This window comes from Coccomyxa subellipsoidea (assembly GCF_000258705.1).
Source record: "Coccomyxa subellipsoidea C-169, whole genome shotgun sequence".
In the NCBI taxonomy this organism is placed as follows: Eukaryota; Viridiplantae; Chlorophyta; class Trebouxiophyceae; family Coccomyxaceae; genus Coccomyxa; species Coccomyxa subellipsoidea.
Window position 1 is genome coordinate 1,226,115 of NW_005178040.1, and position 18,395 is coordinate 1,244,509.

The following is an 18,395-nucleotide window of genomic DNA, read 5'->3' on the forward strand; positions in this document are numbered from 1 at the left end:
TTGTTTGGCACCTTTTTTGTGTACAGGACAGTGAAGTACTGCACTGAGACTGATTCAGCCACTGCTGGCCAACTGACATGGTTCTCCTTGGACTGTTTCAAAGCTTGTGATGCTCCTCCAATCGGTACATTCTTGCTCACTGAGGGGATCGCAAGGCATCTTCTCTTCATTACCGGTGCTTGAGTGGCGATTGACTTCTCCCCTATCTCTACTGTGGTGCCACTGCGCGGTGCAGACGTATTGGATGGGGCTTGACTGCGACGCATGTTTCTTAAAAAGTAATTAGATCCAGATCAAGGAAAAGAGAGTCTAAGAATTCGGCGGCCTTTCAGCTCAACAATTTATCATGTGCAATCTGTGAAAAAGAGCAGCTGTCATCGTTTTGAAGAATGTGGAACCCTATCATTATTGACATAAACACCCTACCATTCAGGGATTTTGGCCCTTCCCTTCTTCCTTCTAGCTTTCTTGATCTGCGATCTTGCTGCGATGAGTCAGGGAACCAGAAGTCAGTCGAAGCGCCCAGCGCAGGGCAGCCCAGGGCAGTCAGATGAGGAGATGGAGCCGCCCCTCCACGATCTCCTTCTTGCAAAGGTCGAGTCTATGATCCACGGCCTGGAAAGCAAGCTTGACAGTAAGCTGGACGAGAAATTTGGGGCCCTCTTCCCTCAGCTGAAGGCAGAGCTCAAGGCAGAGCTGAAAACCGAGCTGAAGGATGAGGTGGTGGCTGAGCTGAAGGCAGAGCTGCTGCCTCTCCTGCGCGCTGAGCTGGCCAAGGACACGCAGACCAGAGCCGCCTCCAACGATGAAGCAGTGGTGAACAAAGTGCACCATCTGGAGTCTGTGGTGGAGTCTCAGGCCCGCCAAGCCAGGAGTGCCAACCTGATCTGCCATGGTCTGGCAGAGGACAACACAGAGAATGTCTCAGCCCGCGTGGCAGCGCTGTTTGACAGCAACAGCGGCCCCCCTGCTGTTGTCAGCGAAGCTCGCCGCCTCGGTGCCCCCAGCGCCACGCTCACCAAGCCGCGCCCCGTGCTCATCAGCTTCAGCGGCGTGGCAGCCAAGCACGCTGCCCTCAAGCACAGCAAAGCCCTGCGCCAGCGCCAGATTTTCCTGGATCCCGACCTCACCCCGCAGCAGCAGCGCATCCGCGTCAGCATGCGCCCACACTATGTCGCCCTGAAGACAGCCGGCAAGCAGCCCTTCTGGCGCGAGGAGCGCCTCTTCGTCCGGGAGGGCGACCGCGTGCGTGAGCACATGCCTGTGCCTGGGCCTCCCCCGGCTGCCGCGCCGGGCGCCGCTGCCGCCCCGGGTGCTGCCACTGCCGGGCCCTCTCAGGCCGCGCCTTCCTCCCCCGGCCGCGCCGACTCCTACGCCGAAGCAGTGCGCCGCTAGGAAGTCTCCAGCCGCCTATCGCTGCGTATATTGTCCTGGAATGTCAATGGCTTACATGCTAGCAAAATATCCTTGTGGGACACGGCAGCCTATCTTGACCAGTTCGATATTGTACTTCTGACTGAGGCCCGTTGCTTGACCTGGGATGACTCGATCTTGCCTCACCACTCTGTGACTTTCACGGCTGCTAGTGAAGAGGGCAAGGCGGGTGAAGGCATTGTTGTTGCGGTTCGGAAGCACCGTGATTACCACGCACAAGACTGGGTGTCAGACACTGACAGTGCCTTATGGGTGAAAGTGCAGTTTGAGGGGGACTCTACACCGCTGCTGATTGGCTCCAGCTATGTGCCTCCAGCGGGTTCCCGGCAATTGCAGACTGTGGACCTGACCAGTCGATTTACGGGCTTATGTGCAGAAGTTGTTGCCGCTCGTGCTCAGGGCAATGTGATCCTGGCAGGAGACTTCAATGCTCGTGTGTCAAATTTGCCCGACGCTGATGACAGCAATACTCGAGGCTGCACTGATGAAGGTGTCAATGCTCATGGGCTGCGCCTGTTAGATTTTTGCAAGGAAACTGACATGCTCATATGCTCTGGCAGAGTGCTAGGAGACCTTGAAGCAGTGCCTACCTTTAAGGCCAGAACCCATACTCAGGCAACTAGACCTGATCATGTTCTCGTTTCCGCTGATGCGCTCCCCTTGATTTCTCATCTTGTTGTGAATACTGGTAGAAAAGACTCTGATCATCATCCTATTGAGATGACGTTGCAAGTGAATGTGGCTGCCAGTGTTCCCTTACCATGTATTGGGGCGCCATTGTCACGAGTGAAATGGCAGCCCAGTGCTAGGAATGCGTATGCTGCTGCTTTGCGCAATGTTGCCAGTGCAAGTCTTGACGCCTGCACAGGCCATGCTGTGGCTGGGGAACTTGATGCAGCCTTTCAGACCCTGGAGGCGGGGATCCGGGAGGCCGCAGCCGCGAACAGCATGCCGGCCCGCACCGGGCGCCATCAGCGCAAGGCGCGTGCCGACGCGCCCTTCTTCGATTCGGAGTGCCGCCAGCTTAAACGGGACGTCCGCGCCCGCGCGCGGTGCGGGGGCGATCCAGCCGAAGTGCGCGCGCTGGAGCGTGCCTACCACAACACCGTCCGCCACAAACGGCGCGCTCACCGGCTCGCACAACTGCGCCGCCTGCTTGATGATTTGCACAGTGACCCCCGAGCCTTCTGGAAGCGGCTCAAGTCTCAGCAGTCTGATATACCTGAGCAGCTCAAGCCAGTGCAATTGTGGGCTGGCTATCTCAAGCGGGTTGCAAACTTGCAGTTGCCACTCATTGCTGAGCTGCCCCACTTGTCTTTCCCTGTCCAGCCCAGTGCTCCTGTTGCCCATGTTGATGCTCTCAATGCACCCATCTCTCTTGGGGAGGTGCTTGCTGGGCTCAAAAGTTTACACAATGGTCGTGCCACCGGAGTGCAAGGTTTACCAGCTGAGCTGTTTCGGTATGCAAAAGATGAGCGGGCGCCAGGCATGCCTCCTCCGGAAAATGTCCTGGCGCCTGCTTTGGTGGCTGTGCTGAACTCTGCATTTGTGGCTGGGCAAGTGCCACCCTCTGTGAATGGTAGCCTGATCACCCCTGTGCACAAGAAAGGCAGCAAGCTTGACATGCTCAATTATAGACCCATTGCCGTTACTGAGCCCATCATGCGCTTGTATGCTGGCATATTGAATTCTCGTATTCTGAAGTACACAGAGGGGGCTGGATTGCGTGCAGCCACACAGGCTGGCTTTAGGCCAAAACTGTCTACGGCCCACCAGCTATTCACCTTGCAGCATTTTATCGACCGGCAAAACCATGCTAAGCAGCCCTTGTATTGTTGCTTTCTTGATCTGAAGGGTGCTTATGACAGAGTGAATCGGGTGTTGCTCTGGGAGAGTCTGCGTCGCCTGGGCATTGATGGCCGCCTGCTCTCTGCCATTCAGTCTTTGTATGCCAATTCTACGGTTGCCATTAAGATTGGGAGCAGGAAGGGTCCTAGTTTGCCCTCTGAGACAGGATTGAAGCAGGGTTGCCCCCTTAGCCCAACGCTGTTTGGCTTGTTTGCAGATGGCCTGCACAGGCACTTGCTGCAGAGGTGCCCTGGGGTTGGCCCGCAGTTGCGTCCTGGCAGTTGTGTACCAGATCTAGGCTATGCCGATGACTTTGCTTTGCTCGCCACCACACCTGCTCATTTGCAACGCTTGATTGATGCAGCTGCTGAGTTTTGTGAACAAACGGGAATGGTCATCAGTGTTGACAAAACAAAGATTGTGGTTTTCTCTTCAAGTTTGCCAGGACCTTTTCAATGGCTTTGTGGTGGTGCGCCTTTACATTGGGTTCAGCAGTTTGAGTACCTGGGTGCCCTTTTTGATGGTGCCCAAGGCATTAATCTCACCTTTGGCAAGCTTCACAGGAACATGTGGGGTGCGTGGGCACAGCTCAGGCAGCAATATGGGAAGTTGCATTGCAGCATGTCAGCTGGCCTGTTGTTGCGCCTATATGATGCATGTGTGCCGCCGACTGCCTCCTACGGTTGTGAGGTGTGGGGCCTGCGCAGCCTTCCTGGTGGCGACAGCCGGCGGGGCCGGGCTGCCTTGGCCTCCTCTCACCTGAAAATTCTGAGAGACATTGCTGGCGTCCCCACCTCTGTGCATGGTGCCATCTTGCTTAAGGAGTTGAATCAGCAGACCCTTGATTGTGTGTGGTGGCGGCGCATTATCAAGTTCTGGAACAATTTGGCTGCCTTGCCTGCAAATAATTTTCACAGGCAAGTGGCCCTTGATGATTGTTGGGATGCCATAACCCGTACTGTTAAGAATTGGGCTTGGGCCTTCATGCGGGGCTTGCGCCGGATTGGGTATGAGTTTGTTATTCGGTTTGACACCCTTGTTCCTGTGGAAGTTGATGCTGTGATGCAGCTGCTAGATGCGCAAGCACTGCAGGTTTGGGATGACATTGACATTTGCCCTAGGACCTGCCCGTCCAGCAATGCCACCTTGTGTACATATCACAGATGGTTTGCTAGGCCAGCTTGTGTGCGCCACCCTTGCCAGCTCTTACAGCAGCCTTTGAGTGCCCGTTGCTTGCGTATACTGTTGAAGTTCAGGATGGGTTGTCATAGTCTGCCCAATGTCTCGGGCCGCTGGGCAAGGATTCCCCGGCCCCAGCGTTTGTGCATGCGTTGTGCCCAGCAGGTTATTGGGGATGAGCGCCACCTTGTGTTTGAGTGCCCTGCCTTGCAATCTGTTCGGGACAGATATCCTGGGCTGTTTGGTGCAGCCATTGTGACGATGCAGCAATTCATGTGGCAGTTGGACATTGTTGGTGTTGCACATTTTGTGATGGATTGTTTTGATTATTTGGATGCTGCCAGTTCATCCAATCAGCCCTAGGCGGCTGGAGTGATGTAATCTTCCTTCCTTCCTTCCTTCCATTGATCCAAAGGACTTCAAGAAGTAATAATGACTGCAACTTTCTGCAACTTTCCATCTACACTACACACCTCATTCTGCACAACTGTTGCCGGTGCCGTTCGCATTCAATTCGAATTGTTTAAGCATGCGTTCATACTGTGCATTCGTGACGTTTCAGAATATGTTGTCTGTTTCCAGATCTAGCCAGCAACATCAATATTCATAGCTGGAAATACACACATCTCTTGTACATCATAACTCAGAGCAGACGAAGCTTACACTCATCAGAGTACGATTCATGTCTGCATGCTGATGTTAGAGTCTCTATGGGTTACAATTGGAAACAGCGATCACTGCTTCCTCAAGGCTCCACAGGTGGCCCTTCTGGCAGTCCAGCATCCAGCACTGGTTGGAGCGCTCCACATGCACGTGTTCCCTGTGATGCTGCTGCTGCCCTCGGCCAAACACGGGGGCAGTTGAGAGCATGCAGCAGTCCGGGCCTATTTTGATGCTACACACTCTGGTGGCATGCGTCATCTCCCAGACTTCCACTGCGCCGCGTTTGGGAGCATGCACGGCCAGAAGCAGCTGCTCGCTTGCTCCCCTGTCACTGCTGCCTGGTGGCCCTGCAGCACGCCTCTCTGATGCTCTGTTCACCGATGCACTGCTGGCTGCTCCCATACCCGCAGGTTGCCTTCCATCTGTTCTGGCTGGGCCCTCATGATGGTCATTCAAGTGTGCCTCGTGCAGCGGCTGCGCATTGCTGGTGTCAGCAGTGACTGATTGCTGGCATGCAGTGCTGGCAGTGGCAGCACTGGCATGCGCATCCACTGGCCTTGCTGGCAGTTGCAGGCACAACCATGCACACTGCGCATCTCTGTAGCCCTTGAAGACTTGCAGAATGGCTGCTGTGGCTGTGTCAATGAGCAGCACTCTGCCCAGGTTGTCTGTGACCGCTGCAAACGAGCCCCTGCACAACAGATGTGGTCAGCGCTTTCTATCTGGTTTTTAGCACATGCAACATGCCAGTCTTTGATCTTTGCCAATCTCTGTCAGTTTGGCAGCCTGCGCTGCACCATGAAGGGAGCGATTTTCATGAACACAACTAGACTTGAGGGCATCAAGAGCTTTTAAAATTGCTGATCAAGAAAAGCAAGTACCTTGGTGCAGGGGTGAGGGATGTGATGTGGCGTGCATCATCCTTGAATGAGCGCCAGAGTGTGGCGGGCTCTGCTGCCTGGGGGACATCATCTGTGGGTGTCATAGGAGAACTAGGGGCTTCAGAACTGTGAGACTCCCCTCTACCCCTCAGCCACTTGCGCAGGCCTGAGCGCTCACAAAAATGCCGTGGTCAGTCATGCAGCTTTCAGCTCACTCATGAGCACAGCTCAAGGTAGGCCTTCCTGCAATATGAACAATATGAGGAGTGTCGTACAACAGCAAGCAATACTAACAGGTGAATGGAAGTGCACAAATTGAGCACATGAGGATAATTTGCACCTGCTCGATACCCATCGTCCCTGCCAACAATGGCAGCTTTCGCCAGGCCAGCCATGCCAGACACTGCAGTGCTTGCCATGTCAGAGAACAGCGCCAGAGTCCCCTGTGCGGCATGCTCCTTAACCTCGAAGGATGCGATGGGGGGCAGCCTGCAAAGTACTACGCCTTATCTCCATCTAGCATGGGATTGATGAGAAAAAGAACATTGAAAGGACAGGGAGGTGCTCTGGCATAGTTTAAAGGCAAGGGACCAATGTGTCAATTCAGAATTCATGCATGATGGGGACTGCACCTGCCCACTGTCAGCAGCAGAAGGGAAGGGTTGGTGTCCCTGCTCGTCATGACTGAGTACAGGCCAGGAAACTTGGAGCCGAGGCAGAGCGCATCACTTCGAGGACCTGACAGCAGACAAGCCAAAGTGTCAGCTGCTGATGACAATCCGTGTACTCTGCAACGACACATTACCGCATGCCAATACTGTTCAACCAGTTTGCAGCTCCATCCTTTGATCGCACCAGCTGATCGTGAGGTGTCCCATTTGTTGAAACTCAGTGTTGGCCATCGATTTGAGGGGCCCACTTCCTTGCGAATATATACAAGGCTGCGCAGCTGCATGCACAAAAAGACCTGATCAGTGTACTGCAGGCATAAGCCATTCGAAAAGGACAGGGATGTTGTCAGCTCGAACCATGCAGAAAGTGGAGATGTAGGAGGGAAGTCCAAGGTCACTGAGGGTTCTCTTGAACTCCCATGTGGATCCACAGCTGACCTCTATGGAAGAGAAACATGCAGCTGCGTCCTCAAAGCAGACAGTGACGTCCTCTGCGGCATCATCAGCGCTGACATGCATGCCTGCAACTCGCATGCGCAGGGATGTGACAGCAGATGTGTGCAAGCGCTGCCGGTGCAGAAGAACACCAGAGTCTGAGTGCACTTGCAGGTGCCCTGTCGCGGTCCCTACGAGGATGTAACTTTCTTTGCACCTGCGCACAAGCATCTTTCCTGCCTTGATTGAGACTCTTGTTGCTATTACAGCAGGCATACCTGGTGTTCTACTTGTAGGACAGGTGTGAATGACTCAATCATCACCTGGCCGTTTGAGGTTCGCCAAAGCAGGCCCAGCAAAGAGCTGTAATGTGATCTGGAGGAGCTACTGCATGCTGGAGTATGGGTCTACTGCTGGAGGGCCCACTGGCGGTGCCAAGCTGCACTACTGCAAGCCTCGTTAAAGCTCCCAGGCAGAGCTGCAAGCTGCATGCAGCAATTTTTTGAATTTCAGGAAGGGAAGCAGCATCTGATGAAACATTTAGATAAAGATCATGACACATATTGGCTACCTGCACAAGGCATGTCCCAAACCTGGAAGGAGACAGTGCTTTCAACGGCGCATTTTTCAGCCATGCCATGCTGGCCTGATCTGAATTCTCGTCGCTCTGTTCAGCGACATCCTCCAGGATCCAGCGCGCAGCTTCCAATACACCGTCACCCATCGGTACAACCCTTTTCACAAAGAACTATGGTTGGCACCTTAAGACTCGCTACACATGTCGACAGGTTTATATCTATTGTTACCACCTTTGTTCGGCAGAGTTACACGCAAAACTTGAAATCATGCCCAAATTTATTTGCACATGGCGCACGTGCTTGCACCTGCCCTTGATGCACATGGAAATCGATGAGATCTCTAGAGCTCGTCGCACACAATCGAGTGATTTTGTTCAGACTGGGAACTTGCAACGAGGAGTAACCCTTGGCCTGTTTGGCTTACGCGTCAGTGCATCTTATCCAGGGTGATGAAAGTTTAAAACGCAGAGATGTATAGCGCAAGGAGATGACATCCCAAAAACGCAATAAAATTTAAGCAATATTAGACGAAAAACGAGCATGACAAATGCCAGTGCGGCACAATCTGAGGCAGGAACTATAACCGCGGTCCAAGAGGTTTGTCGCTTCCGAGGTCACTTCTGTCCGGTCAGGATAATACATTGCTGCCTCAGACGTCAGATGTTGTCAATGATCAATCCTCAAGGCTGTCCAACACCTTCAGCTACGGTTGAGATCGGTCAGCGAAAATTTTTCAGTCCTCCTGACATCCCTCATATACTTGCAGTGATTGATCTAATGCGATGCTGGACGATGATCACATATCCATTGCTTGTTTTCTCACTGCATCTGATGTGCCGATCGCCTGCCACGTCAGTGTGGTCATGGCACAAACCCTGCTATTACTGGAACTCACTAGTGATGTGAGCTGCTACAGGCAGATCCTGCTCTTGCACACTGCTTCCCCGAAGCCTCAATAAGTGTGCTGACCCGGGTATAGAGAATAGAGCCGTGACGAGGGGTTGCCCCTTTGCATTCAGCAGGGAGAGGCCAGCTGTGGGCCCCCAAGCTCAGCAGCCATGCCAGACACATCCCCTGACCCGTCCTGCTGCGGGGAGGCGGCAGCGGCCGCAGCCTCAGGAGAGGCGAACCAGCAGGGCAGCTCAGGGCAGCAGAGCCCTGAGGAGCAGCAGGCTCTGGTGGAGGCATCAGAGCGCAAGCAGCGCAACATGGGCCTGGGGGATCATGGCTGCAAGCACTACCGGCGGCGCTGCCAAATGGTCGCCCCCTGCTGCGGCGAGGTCTTCTGGTGCCGCCACTGCCACAACGAGGCTAAAACCACCAACGAGTGGGTGAGGCGCCACCCACCCTCGCACGCTCCTTACAACCTCCCTTTTTTATCAAGACCGCCAACAACCAGTATCCTGGACCCAGTATGAGAAATGATGTAGAGAGCCCGGTCCCAGGCAGGTTGTAATTAGCATGCAGCAATGATCTGCCCAGGCCGTTTGGCTGATGGCCATCTGCAAGGCATTTTAGCTTCAGGGCCTTGTCATGGGCTATCTTCAAGGCTGCTCATGGCAAATATGACGCACTAAGAGTGGGTGCGTTGTGTGCAGGATCCAAGCAAGCGCCACGAGCTGGACAGGACGACGGTGCGCAGCCTGGTGTGCGCGCTGTGCGACCTGCGGCAGCCAGTGGCGTCACTGTGCGCCGGGTGCGGCTGCGAGTTCGGCGCCTACTCCTGCCTCAAGTGCTGCTTCTTTGATGACGACCTGCACAAGCAGCAGTTCCACTGCGAGGCCTGCGGCATCTGCCGTGTTGGCGGCGCCTCCAACTTCTTCCACTGCAACACCTGCGGCTGCTGCTACGCCAACTCCCTGCAGGTGCCGTCCTGCCCTTCCTGGACTCTTCCTTGACTCTTTACCCTGTCATAAGTTTGAGAGGAATGCAGTCCTCCAGAGGGGCTTCACACTGCCATTCCATGAATCCTCCCTGCTGTACAGCTCCTGATACACCAAATTGCATTTCTCCTTGACAGACTTGAAAACTCGTTGTAAAGGCCATTGTCAGTTTGGGGTGCTGGAGTATTCATGAAGAATGCAGCGGCTCATTGGTGAGACATCTTGGGCGGACGTGCTATTGACTATCATTTTCTACCGCTTTTAGCCAACCAGGTCTGATCCACCGCCTGATCTCAGAGTCAGTGCTTACCATGACATTGAAATACCTGCAGACAACTTAGGCAACCAAATTTAGCGCAGAAATTGTGCGCAGGGGAACCACGTGTGTGTGGAGAACAGCATGCGGCAGAACTGCCCGGTGTGCTTCGAGTACCTGTTTGACAGCGTGCGGCCGACGGCGGTGCTGCCGTGCGGGCACACCATCCATTCCGAGTGCCTCAAGGACATGGAGAAGAACCGGCAGCTGCTGTGCCCCATCTGCATGAAGACCTACGCTGACCTGGCGCCCATCTGGCGCCGCATTGACCAGGAAGTTGCCGACACCCCCATGCCCACCGACTACGCCAACTGGGTTGCCCACATCCTCTGCAACGACTGCAACCAGGTGCGCACCAGGATCTTATCAGGGACCACTAGAGTGATTGCGGTTCCTTATCGGATGAACTTTGCTCCACTTTAAGACACAAAGATCAATATGATATGGTGCAGCAAGGGGAGTGTCAACAAGGCCCTTCTTTACACTCCCCTTGGTTGCAATGTGTCCTGTAGATGGGCAAGCAATCGCCTTGCTAAGTTATTCTGTGCAACAACTGCAACCTGGTCTGCCTCCCCTGCTGCTGTCGATGCATCTCTTACTGAGAAGTCTTTGAAACTACAGGCAGCTGGCTTAGGGTAATGTGCAAGTGCTGGACGTTCCCGTCGGGCTGATGCGCAGATGAGACTTTATGTTTGCTGCACAGCTGTCATGCGCGTGTGGAACGTCTGACCGTATGCTGTGCTGCCATGGCAGGCCGGTCACGTGCCATTCCACATCCTGGGGCTGAAGTGCCCGCACTGCTCCTCCTACAACACTCGCCGCCTGGCCATCGACCGTAACGGGCCCTCCCCAGCAGCCAACTCCCCGGGGCCCGTTTGAGAGCGGCGCTCTGCTTCTCACCAGCAGTGCTGTATAATGCGTTGACTTCGTGCTGGGATAAGCTAGAGAGGCATATTTTCACCCATGCATGCTCCCTGCTCTTTTGTCTCTTGCTCTGCAGGTTTCTTGCTTCGAATTAATTCAGGAGGACGTGTACAATATATTGCGAGGATACTCTGGTCCTTCATAGCCAGCTTGGGGATGACTGAGTGCCAGTGTGTAGGAAATTGCTGGACGCAAGCACATGCGTGAATTATCCATGGATGCTGGGCATCATGATCATTGATGATCATACATTGGTGATCATCATGATCTGATCCTAATGCTGCGGCCGTGCTATAATAGAGAAATTCGTATGCTCATATCAAAGCAGAGCTATATCACAATTGTTCCAACCGCTGGTAATTCTTGTAAGTTGAGGGGATGCATCCTTACATGCAAGGCTATTTGTCAGGTGATACAGTGCCAAAGTAGGCTGCACAGGACACTTCAAATAGCCAAGCTCTCCTTTGCTGGGACATCCTTACCACCAATTTCAAGGACAATAATCTGAAGTGCTCTAAAATACTCGCTTCTTTCTTCTTCTACAATTTGATCCTAACTTGACATAATATCTTCAGGCTAACAAAGTCGGTGGTCCATCACATCGCAGACCTCTTCTGTCAAGACCGAATGTGAGCTCGTTGCACTGGCAATCAGCTATTGTACTGCACTAAACTGCATTTTATTCAATTGGACTTGACACAAGGCAATCGCGCGGCCTCCTAAGCGCGACGGGCATTGTCCTGCTAGACATCTGGTCAAGGTAGGAGCGTCGGATATGACTTTCAGGGGACACGATGTTGGGGTTTAGAGAAGGGGTTGAAACCAAACTGTGAATATTGGGAATCTAGTGTGACGTCTGGAACCATGGCGTCTGAGCAGCACATCGGTGTCGTGACGAACTAGGGGATGTGCCAGTCGATGCTGGTGTGCGAGTACTGTATAGCTTTGATCACACTTAAATTCATGAATGCACACCATATTGAGGCCTCCTCTTTATCAAGCAGCAACGCAGAAGATGAAGCAGATGCCTGATGCAGGTGTTACTATGGGAAAGCTGATCAGAGCCGTAGGAGCACCACAGCTATGGACAACAATACTTTGTGGAGCTCTGCTTCTTGTAACCCTGGCAGCTGCAGCCTTGCCAGAGGAAGCTCTTATAGTGCCAGGCACTCTACCCCTTGACGCAGATGGCAACTCAGTGAGACCTCCCCTCATCCAAGCCGTCACTCCCATGACATTTATGTCATTCTCTGCACCCAGGTCTACCCATTGACACTCATGGCGGATAGTCTGTTCACCCTGGATCAGGTGCATGCCCATGGCGGAGGCGTGCTAAAGGTGAAAGACACCTTCTACTGGTTTGGGGAGAGCTATAAGAGGCCCCTTCTTGGTGATTTTCTGTCAGAGGGCGTCAATTTGTACTCCAGCACAGACATGGCCACGTGGCACTATGTGGGCCTGGTCTTCAATGGCACACAGCAGATGGTGGACCTGCCCGCCGACATGGGCAGCGCCCCCTTCAGAATAGAGCGCCCCAAGGTGCTGCTCAGCTCCTTGCATGCACACACTGCCTCCCACCTTGCACTGTGCAAGCTGCACAGTGACGCGTTGCCATGCCAGCTCCCTTTGCCAACAGTCATGCGCAATACATCCGCCTTGCTGCAGGCCACAGTGACCTTCAATCACCCATTGCCCAGAACCAGCCCACTTCTTCAAAGGCCCAACTTCACCCCTGGCCTTCATGCAGCGGCAGCGGGGCTGACTGCACTTCCTAATGATGTGCAGATCCTGTACAACGAGGCGTACAACAACTACGTGCTGCTGTTCCACTCGGACACGCCTAAGTTCGGCTACCCGTCCGTGGGAGTGGCGGTGGCCAAGGAGATCACGGGCCCCTATGAGTGGGTGCGCTGTTTCCAGCCGGACGGCAAAGCCAGCTATGACATGGGCGTGTTCCAAGAGGATGACGGGACAGCATTCCTGGTGCGGAGCGTAGAGAACAAGTATGTGGGCATCTCGCAGCTAAGCCCCGACTACACAGACACCCTCGGCATCTCCTCCACCGCCCCCCAGGTGCGGCCGCCGCTGCTGTGACAAACCCGTTACCTGAAGTGGTCATTTAGAACCCACACCCTCGGCGGTGCAGGAAATATTTCTAAGCAAATAGTCTTCCTGACTTCAAATACACCAGGGTCATGCTTCATTGGATTGGGCTTGTCGAGAGCTCTCCGAATTTGGTCTCAAAAATATTATAGGTTTTATATTTTGGGAGATAGTGTCTCATTTATCCACCGTTTTTGGCCAAAAACAATTATTTATTTCGGGTTTTACTTGGACTATTACAGTATCCCTCTTCTGACCACCACTGCGTGGCTTATGTTATACGCATGGCAGACACTAAAGGCTGCAGCCGCCATACAGCAGGATAAAGGACTACCTCCGTTGTCACACTTATCAACATGCCTGACACATATCACGTGGTGTTCGGAGCAGATTCTGCCTGTCCATGTATCACAGCACTTGAAAGGTACCTTGTGGGTCTTGTGGGTCCACGATCACAACTGCCTCCTTTGTGACAGGGGGACGGTTTGACCTACTACTAGTATGAGCAAGGCAGTAGATTAGAGCATTGGTGAGGGGCTTGAGTGGATGATCCTTGATGGAGTTGCATAGCAAGAGGAGTACATTCCTCCTTAGAAGGGGGAATACTCTCAAGATGTTCGAGTTTAGAAAGGGCATGAAGCACTGATTCTTGGTGAATTTGCCTTGGCGCAGGCGGAGGGCCCCGCGGTGTTCAGGCCGGTGTCCGGCAGCTACTTTATGATGGGCTCCCACTTGACTGGCTGGGCGCCCAACCCCCCCCAGCTGTTTCATGCGTCAGCCCCCTCGTTGCACAACGCCACCTGGACCGAGCTGCCAGAGCCCGCCAGGGGCGAGGGCGCCAACATCACCTACAACTCACAGTCCAGCTTTGTCTTCCCGCTGGAGTTCGCAGACGGCACCATCCTGTACATCTACATGGGTGACCGATGGAACTTTTACGGCCCTGGCAAGGCGCGCCTCTTCTGCAGAACCCCCCCCTTTGCCTCCCGGCAGCCGGGCTGAAGCGTGGATCACTGCTCATATTCCATCAGCCCTGGACTTTGTTTTCATCAGGCTCTGACTGCACGGTGCGGCTGCCAAGCTGGACTATTACTGCGCAGTAATAGCTACCCATAGTTTTTCAAAGCACAAGCTTGAGTCAGATCTTTGTGCGCCCCCTGCAGGTGGAGAATGCCACCTACGTGTGGCTGCCGCTGCTGCCGCGCACCGATGGGGCCGGCTACGAGCTGCAGTTTGAGAACGAGTGGCGGCCGGCCGATTTCCGGGACCGCGCGCGCGTCCCGGTCGTGTACAACACAGGCACCGCACCGGCGCCGGCCGCTGCCGCCGAGACGACTGGCGGCGCGCGCGTGCAGGGCGGCGGTGCCGCCGCAACCACCCCCTCGGGGCCGACCGGCGCGGCCGCCAAGCGGACGCCAACGCAGCCGCCGGCCGGCATCGAAGCGTTTACCCGGCCGTCAATCTTCGCGCTGTCGAGCACGGCGGCCAGCCGGGCTGCGGCGCCGAGCATGACGACTGCCGCGGGCGGGAGCTTTGCGCGGCGCGCGGCCAACCGCGTGGAGGCCTGGCTGACAGGCTGAAAGGGAAGGCCGGGGTACATCGGCAAGTTGGGCGTTCAGATTCCTTTTAATCTAGCAAAGCTCTATTTATAGCCAGCGCCGGATGACAGGTGGCTGCCCAGAGCGCTCGTGATCTAAGCTGCGCAGCATGCAGGCTGTGCGCTCGAAGCGCAGCATGCTTTGCAGTGCTTGTTGACGTTTGTACAGAAGTATGTCATGAGAAGTGATTGCGACCCTGACATGACTGAACAAGGATCATGTCAGCAAGTTCCAGAAGTATTGTTTTGTACATTTTCGACCTTATGCCACAAATTTGTTGGTGGATTGAGCTTCTGTGCACAAGGTGGTCAACAAGCTATATAGCTAGATATATCTCTCAGTGTTGCCGCGCATTTTCAAGGCTGCTGGACTCTAACAGGATCTTACATAGCCACACAAGTTGTAAATGATCTCCGGACAGTTGATGAATGACAGTCTATTACAGGTAGTTCAAGAAATTAAATACTGCTTTCTTCACACGGAATACATGCATGGAATACATATGCATGGGTCAAAAGACAACTAGAGTGGTACGCACATGGACCTTACATCAACTTTAATCCACTCCCAAGTTCTTCATCGATCTTTAAGCTTGTTTTCGCTCTGAATCCCCAAACCGAAATTCTACATTTCGATTTGGATTTGGGCAGGCTACAGCCCACTGGACCACCGCAGCTTCGGGCTCTGTAGCATTGGGCGTACTGAAAGGTTTTCCTGCAGCGTTGCTGTCTTTGTCGATGTGCACGTGAAATGATTGCAGGAGGGTTCCCACACACACATGACTGCAGAATGAAAAGCTCATACAAGCTATGCTGATTTGCTTAAATCTCCTCTCATCGCAATGGGGTAATAGGCATGATAGCCCACGCACTGCACTTTCTGTTTTTGCTGCCACTGCTACTGTCAGCTCAACTCTCCAACACTGCATGCTGCATTTCTTTACTGCCCAGTTCCATTGCTGGCGCTGGGATTGCTGCCATCCTTGTCCCTCCCAAGCAGCCGTGCCACCACGGGTGTCAATGCGACTGTGGGTGGGAAGCGCACAGGAGACAGCGCCTTGTGGGCTGCATAGGCCAGGGCCACTGTGCCCACCTTTTCATTCGTAGCATTCACATTGATCCCGATCCTGGCAAGCAGCGCGCCCACATCCACGCCTGCATGCAAGCACCGCCCCCCGCTTTACAACGTTCCAGTGAGCTCATAGCTGCTAAGTACCCAGGTCCTCAACATCACTCAAACAATCACTGCTAGATTTCCTGAGTGCACTGATTTCTGGGGACTCTGAGCGTCCCTATTTCCTGAGTGGCAAAGAATATTATCACGCAGAGAGCGCTGACTTTGCAAGGGAGCTGTTGAGGTCTGTCAGCAAAAGGGAGCCCACCTGCGCTGACCAGGGCATAGCAGGCTGCGAAGGAGACAATGGCAAAGGAGATGGAGGTGATGAGGTAGGCGCTGCCATATCGCTTGAGCAGGTCCTTGGCCTGCTGCCCTTTGCTCTTGCCTGTTTCCGGGTCCTTGTTTGTGAACACCTGCCACAGGCCGGCCTCCAGGCCATACTTCTCTGTCGTCTCCTTGGGGTTGGGCTGCAGGTAGCACTGCCAGAGTCAGCCATGCTGCTTTGCGTTCATCATTGTATTGCCATCCACGCTAGCCCTTCATTGCTGTGTTGGCTTAACTGCAGGATATTCTGGTACAACAGAGGCTGCCACACCTTTTTGGTGATATCTTCTGCTTCTGTCCCTGCATCCAGCTTCTCAGCACGCACAATAGTGCGTCTATGGGAGGTTGAGCGTCCGATCCTAGTAAGGCCAGGCAAAGCGCAACGTGAGGTACAAATATCGGCTTCTGGTACAATGTGTGGTCGAGCAGCTGCCTTCCCCACAAAATAGTCCAAAGCAGCCTTTGAACATATATCAATTGAAAACAAGATGATCAGGTGTTTACCTCTCTGTGGGTAGCCATCGGAGTGTATGTGCCCTCAAGCCATGCTGACCACTGTACAGCATTCATCATTTGCCAAAGCTAAATAATGGACAAGAAGACACATGAAAGCTATAATAGACACTCTGCATAGTAATCAACTGACGATTGCACGAACTGAGAATGACAAAGCCTACCTGCAGGAAACAGTCTGAGGAGATCGCCTCTCTAGAAGAGCAGAGTGCCTGCACATTGCTGAGGACATCGCATTCATAAGTTGCGTACACGAGGGCAATTCTTAATCCTGCTTTAACGCTTAAAGCATTTGTTATGGTCACGAGAACGATCGAGGCAATGAGGGAGCTGGAATCCACGTCGGCCAGTTGCATGCTTGGTCTCAGCCGGTGTTCCTGGCAAGCCTTCCGTCCTGCACTTACATCTTGTTCTCTCATTGCATGAATATCCAAGGATCCAATCTGTTCAGACTTTTGTGCTTGATTCCCTAGACACTGCTAATCCCGAGAGCGCAAGGCTGGTCGGTAAGTCAAAAGTATCGGCGTGACCTTTACAAAGAAATTGGTACAGCGATGACATAGCTCAGTTGCTACTATAACAATAAAAGTATTATTCATCGACAACTCCCTTGTTGCTGGCCTGATCTTTTATTTGATTGTCCCCTGGAAGGGTTGAGTCAAAGGACATGACTGGGCAAGCTTGAGCGATTTCTTGGAAGGATGTCTAATGCAGCTGCCCAGCTGGCAGCACGAAGTGAACAGCTGGAGGCCGACCTCTTGAAGACTGAAAAGATGGTGGGCTGTTGTCTCAATCTAAAGGAACAATTCTCGGTGTCGAGAGACCTGGTGCCTTACTCAAACTTCCCATATAAATGCAGGTCTACTCGATGGAGACAGAGTATCTCTCGGCGGAATACACCCAGTGCGGCACTGTCCTGAAGGTGTGGCAGTGTGCTAGCTGTGCAATGAGCAGGGCTTGGTTTGAGAGCCTTGGGGTCGTCGACAGGGCACTCTGAGCGTGATGGGTGCCAAATTACAGGGCTTTGACGGATTCCTCTCGTCCAAGGATGCCCTGAGGAAAAGGGCGCGGGCATTCAAGCCAGAGGACCGCGCATTCAGCCTCTCCTCAAAGACCTCCGCTGCAGTGAGCCCCTGTCCCTTGGCCAGCCGCTCTGTTCTTCAGTGTCTACTTACACTGCACCAAGACAGAGTGCAAGACTCGCAAGGCCAAGAGCCAAGTAGGGCAGCCTCGCGGTGTACATGCAATGCGTTTAAGTATCAAGATACAATGCGGCCCTGGAGCAGTATTGATCGATTGTATGGACTTTGGCTGTATGAGTGATCAGCATTGCCTGCTGGGTTAATATTGGAGGGGCGGATGCATGGTGCAGACGCAGGAGCTGGCAGAGTTTGCATTGGACCAGCTGGAGGCGATGGGGGCGCCAGGACTGGGCAAGGGCAAGACAGTCCAGGCCATGGGCACCGCGCAGAAAGGCCGGCGCCAGGCTGGCTGAGCCGTGCCTGATGGGGAGCTCTCAGGTTCGATGTGATAACATGTAGATCAGACAAGGCACAAGGCGGGGAGAGTGGGTCCGAGTCTTGGCTGCTGTAAGGGCGCGCCACAGCATGGGCATGTCATGCCCTGTATCTTTTTCAGAAGTCAGAAATTTAGTGTGGGATCTGCAAGCTTCTGCGTGACGCTTGTTGACAGGAATTGCTAAGTTTAGCGGGAGTCTCTTTGATCAAAGATTAGCAGAAGATCTAGAACGGCTGTGGAGACAGCAGGCCTAATGAACTGCCGCACACATGTGCTTGATTCTGGAAGACAGTTGAAAACATGACTCTGTGAGGCTGATTTAAGTGAACATCTGACAAGCACTGGCATCCATCGGTTACATTCCTGACAATAACCTACACAGGTGATACAATACTGGTCGCAATAGCAACT

The 18,395-nt window shown here is 53.6% G+C and overlaps 7 protein-coding genes across 7 annotated transcripts; 4 read left to right on the plus strand and 3 right to left on the minus strand.

Annotated features, from left to right (window-relative positions):
* Positions 1-489: 489 nt before the first annotated feature.
* Positions 490-1,395, plus strand: COCSUDRAFT_40114 (hypothetical protein; the record flags this gene model as incomplete). Its single annotated transcript, XM_005650351.1, has 1 exon — positions 490-1,395. One exon carries the CDS (start codon positions 490-492, stop codon positions 1,393-1,395), a length of 906 nt encoding a protein of 301 aa, XP_005650408.1.
* A 297-nt stretch (positions 1,396-1,692) lies between these two features.
* COCSUDRAFT_32405 (hypothetical protein) lies at positions 1,693-2,444 on the minus strand. Its single transcript, XM_005650352.1, has one exon. It carries the CDS (start codon positions 2,404-2,406, stop codon positions 2,215-2,217), a length of 192 nt encoding a protein of 63 aa, XP_005650409.1. The 5' UTR covers positions 2,407-2,444; the 3' UTR covers positions 1,693-2,214.
* A 2,725-nt stretch (positions 2,445-5,169) lies between these two features.
* Positions 5,170-7,835, minus strand: COCSUDRAFT_60876 (hypothetical protein; the record flags this gene model as incomplete). Its single annotated transcript, XM_005650353.1, has 6 exons — positions 5,170-5,815; positions 6,006-6,171; positions 6,346-6,494; positions 6,638-6,743; positions 7,075-7,243; positions 7,683-7,835. 6 exons carry the CDS (start codon positions 7,833-7,835, stop codon positions 5,170-5,172), a joined length of 1,389 nt encoding a protein of 462 aa, XP_005650410.1.
* Positions 7,836-8,897: 1,062 nt separating this feature from the next.
* On the plus strand, positions 8,898-10,767 carry COCSUDRAFT_35432 (PGPD14 protein; the record flags this gene model as incomplete). The annotated part of the gene is made up of 4 exons (XM_005650354.1): positions 8,898-9,020; positions 9,288-9,554; positions 9,946-10,236; positions 10,642-10,767. The coding sequence occupies 4 exons, from the start codon at positions 8,898-8,900 to the stop codon at positions 10,765-10,767; spliced, it is 807 nt and encodes a 268-aa protein (XP_005650411.1).
* Positions 10,768-11,857: 1,090 nt separating this feature from the next.
* Positions 11,858-14,495, plus strand: COCSUDRAFT_83613 (hypothetical protein; the record flags this gene model as incomplete). The annotated part of the gene is made up of 5 exons (XM_005650725.1): positions 11,858-12,010; positions 12,121-12,351; positions 12,598-12,885; positions 13,588-13,866; positions 14,079-14,495. 5 exons carry the CDS (start codon positions 11,858-11,860, stop codon positions 14,493-14,495), a joined length of 1,368 nt encoding a protein of 455 aa, XP_005650782.1.
* Positions 14,313-16,511, minus strand: COCSUDRAFT_27483 (DUF1279-domain-containing protein; the record flags this gene model as incomplete). The annotated part of the gene is made up of 4 exons (XM_005650355.1): positions 14,313-15,667; positions 15,895-16,096; positions 16,225-16,312; positions 16,458-16,511. Coding segments are annotated over 4 exons (559 nt in total), but the record flags the coding sequence as incomplete, so codon positions are not given.
* Positions 16,512-16,976: 465 nt separating this feature from the next.
* Positions 16,977-18,156, plus strand: COCSUDRAFT_52601 (hypothetical protein). The gene is made up of 4 exons (XM_005650356.1): positions 16,977-17,242; positions 17,326-17,388; positions 17,487-17,591; positions 17,839-18,156. The coding sequence occupies exons 1-4, from the start codon at positions 17,168-17,170 to the stop codon at positions 17,959-17,961; spliced, it is 366 nt and encodes a 121-aa protein (XP_005650413.1). The 5' UTR covers positions 16,977-17,167; the 3' UTR covers positions 17,962-18,156.
* The last annotated feature ends 239 nt before the right edge of the window (positions 18,157-18,395 follow it).

What these genes read in the sequence shown, in the direction of transcription:
- COCSUDRAFT_52601 (XM_005650356.1), top strand. Translation starts at nt 17,168, where the DNA reads ATGTCTAATGCAGCTGCCCAGCTGGCAGCACGAAGTGAACAGCTGGAG. An exon ending in AGTGCGGCACTGTCCTGAAG is followed by an intron (nt 17,389 to 17,486) that starts GTGTGGCAGTGT and finishes GCCAAATTACAG; the next exon opens with GGCTTTGACGGATTCCTCTC. An exon ending in CCTCAAAGACCTCCGCTGCA is followed by an intron (nt 17,592 to 17,838) that starts GTGAGCCCCTGT and finishes TGCATGGTGCAG; the next exon opens with ACGCAGGAGCTGGCAGAGTT.
- COCSUDRAFT_32405 (XM_005650352.1), bottom strand. Translation starts at nt 2,406, where the DNA reads ATGGCGCCCGGTGCGGGCCGGCATGCTGTTCGCGGCTGCGGCCTCCCG.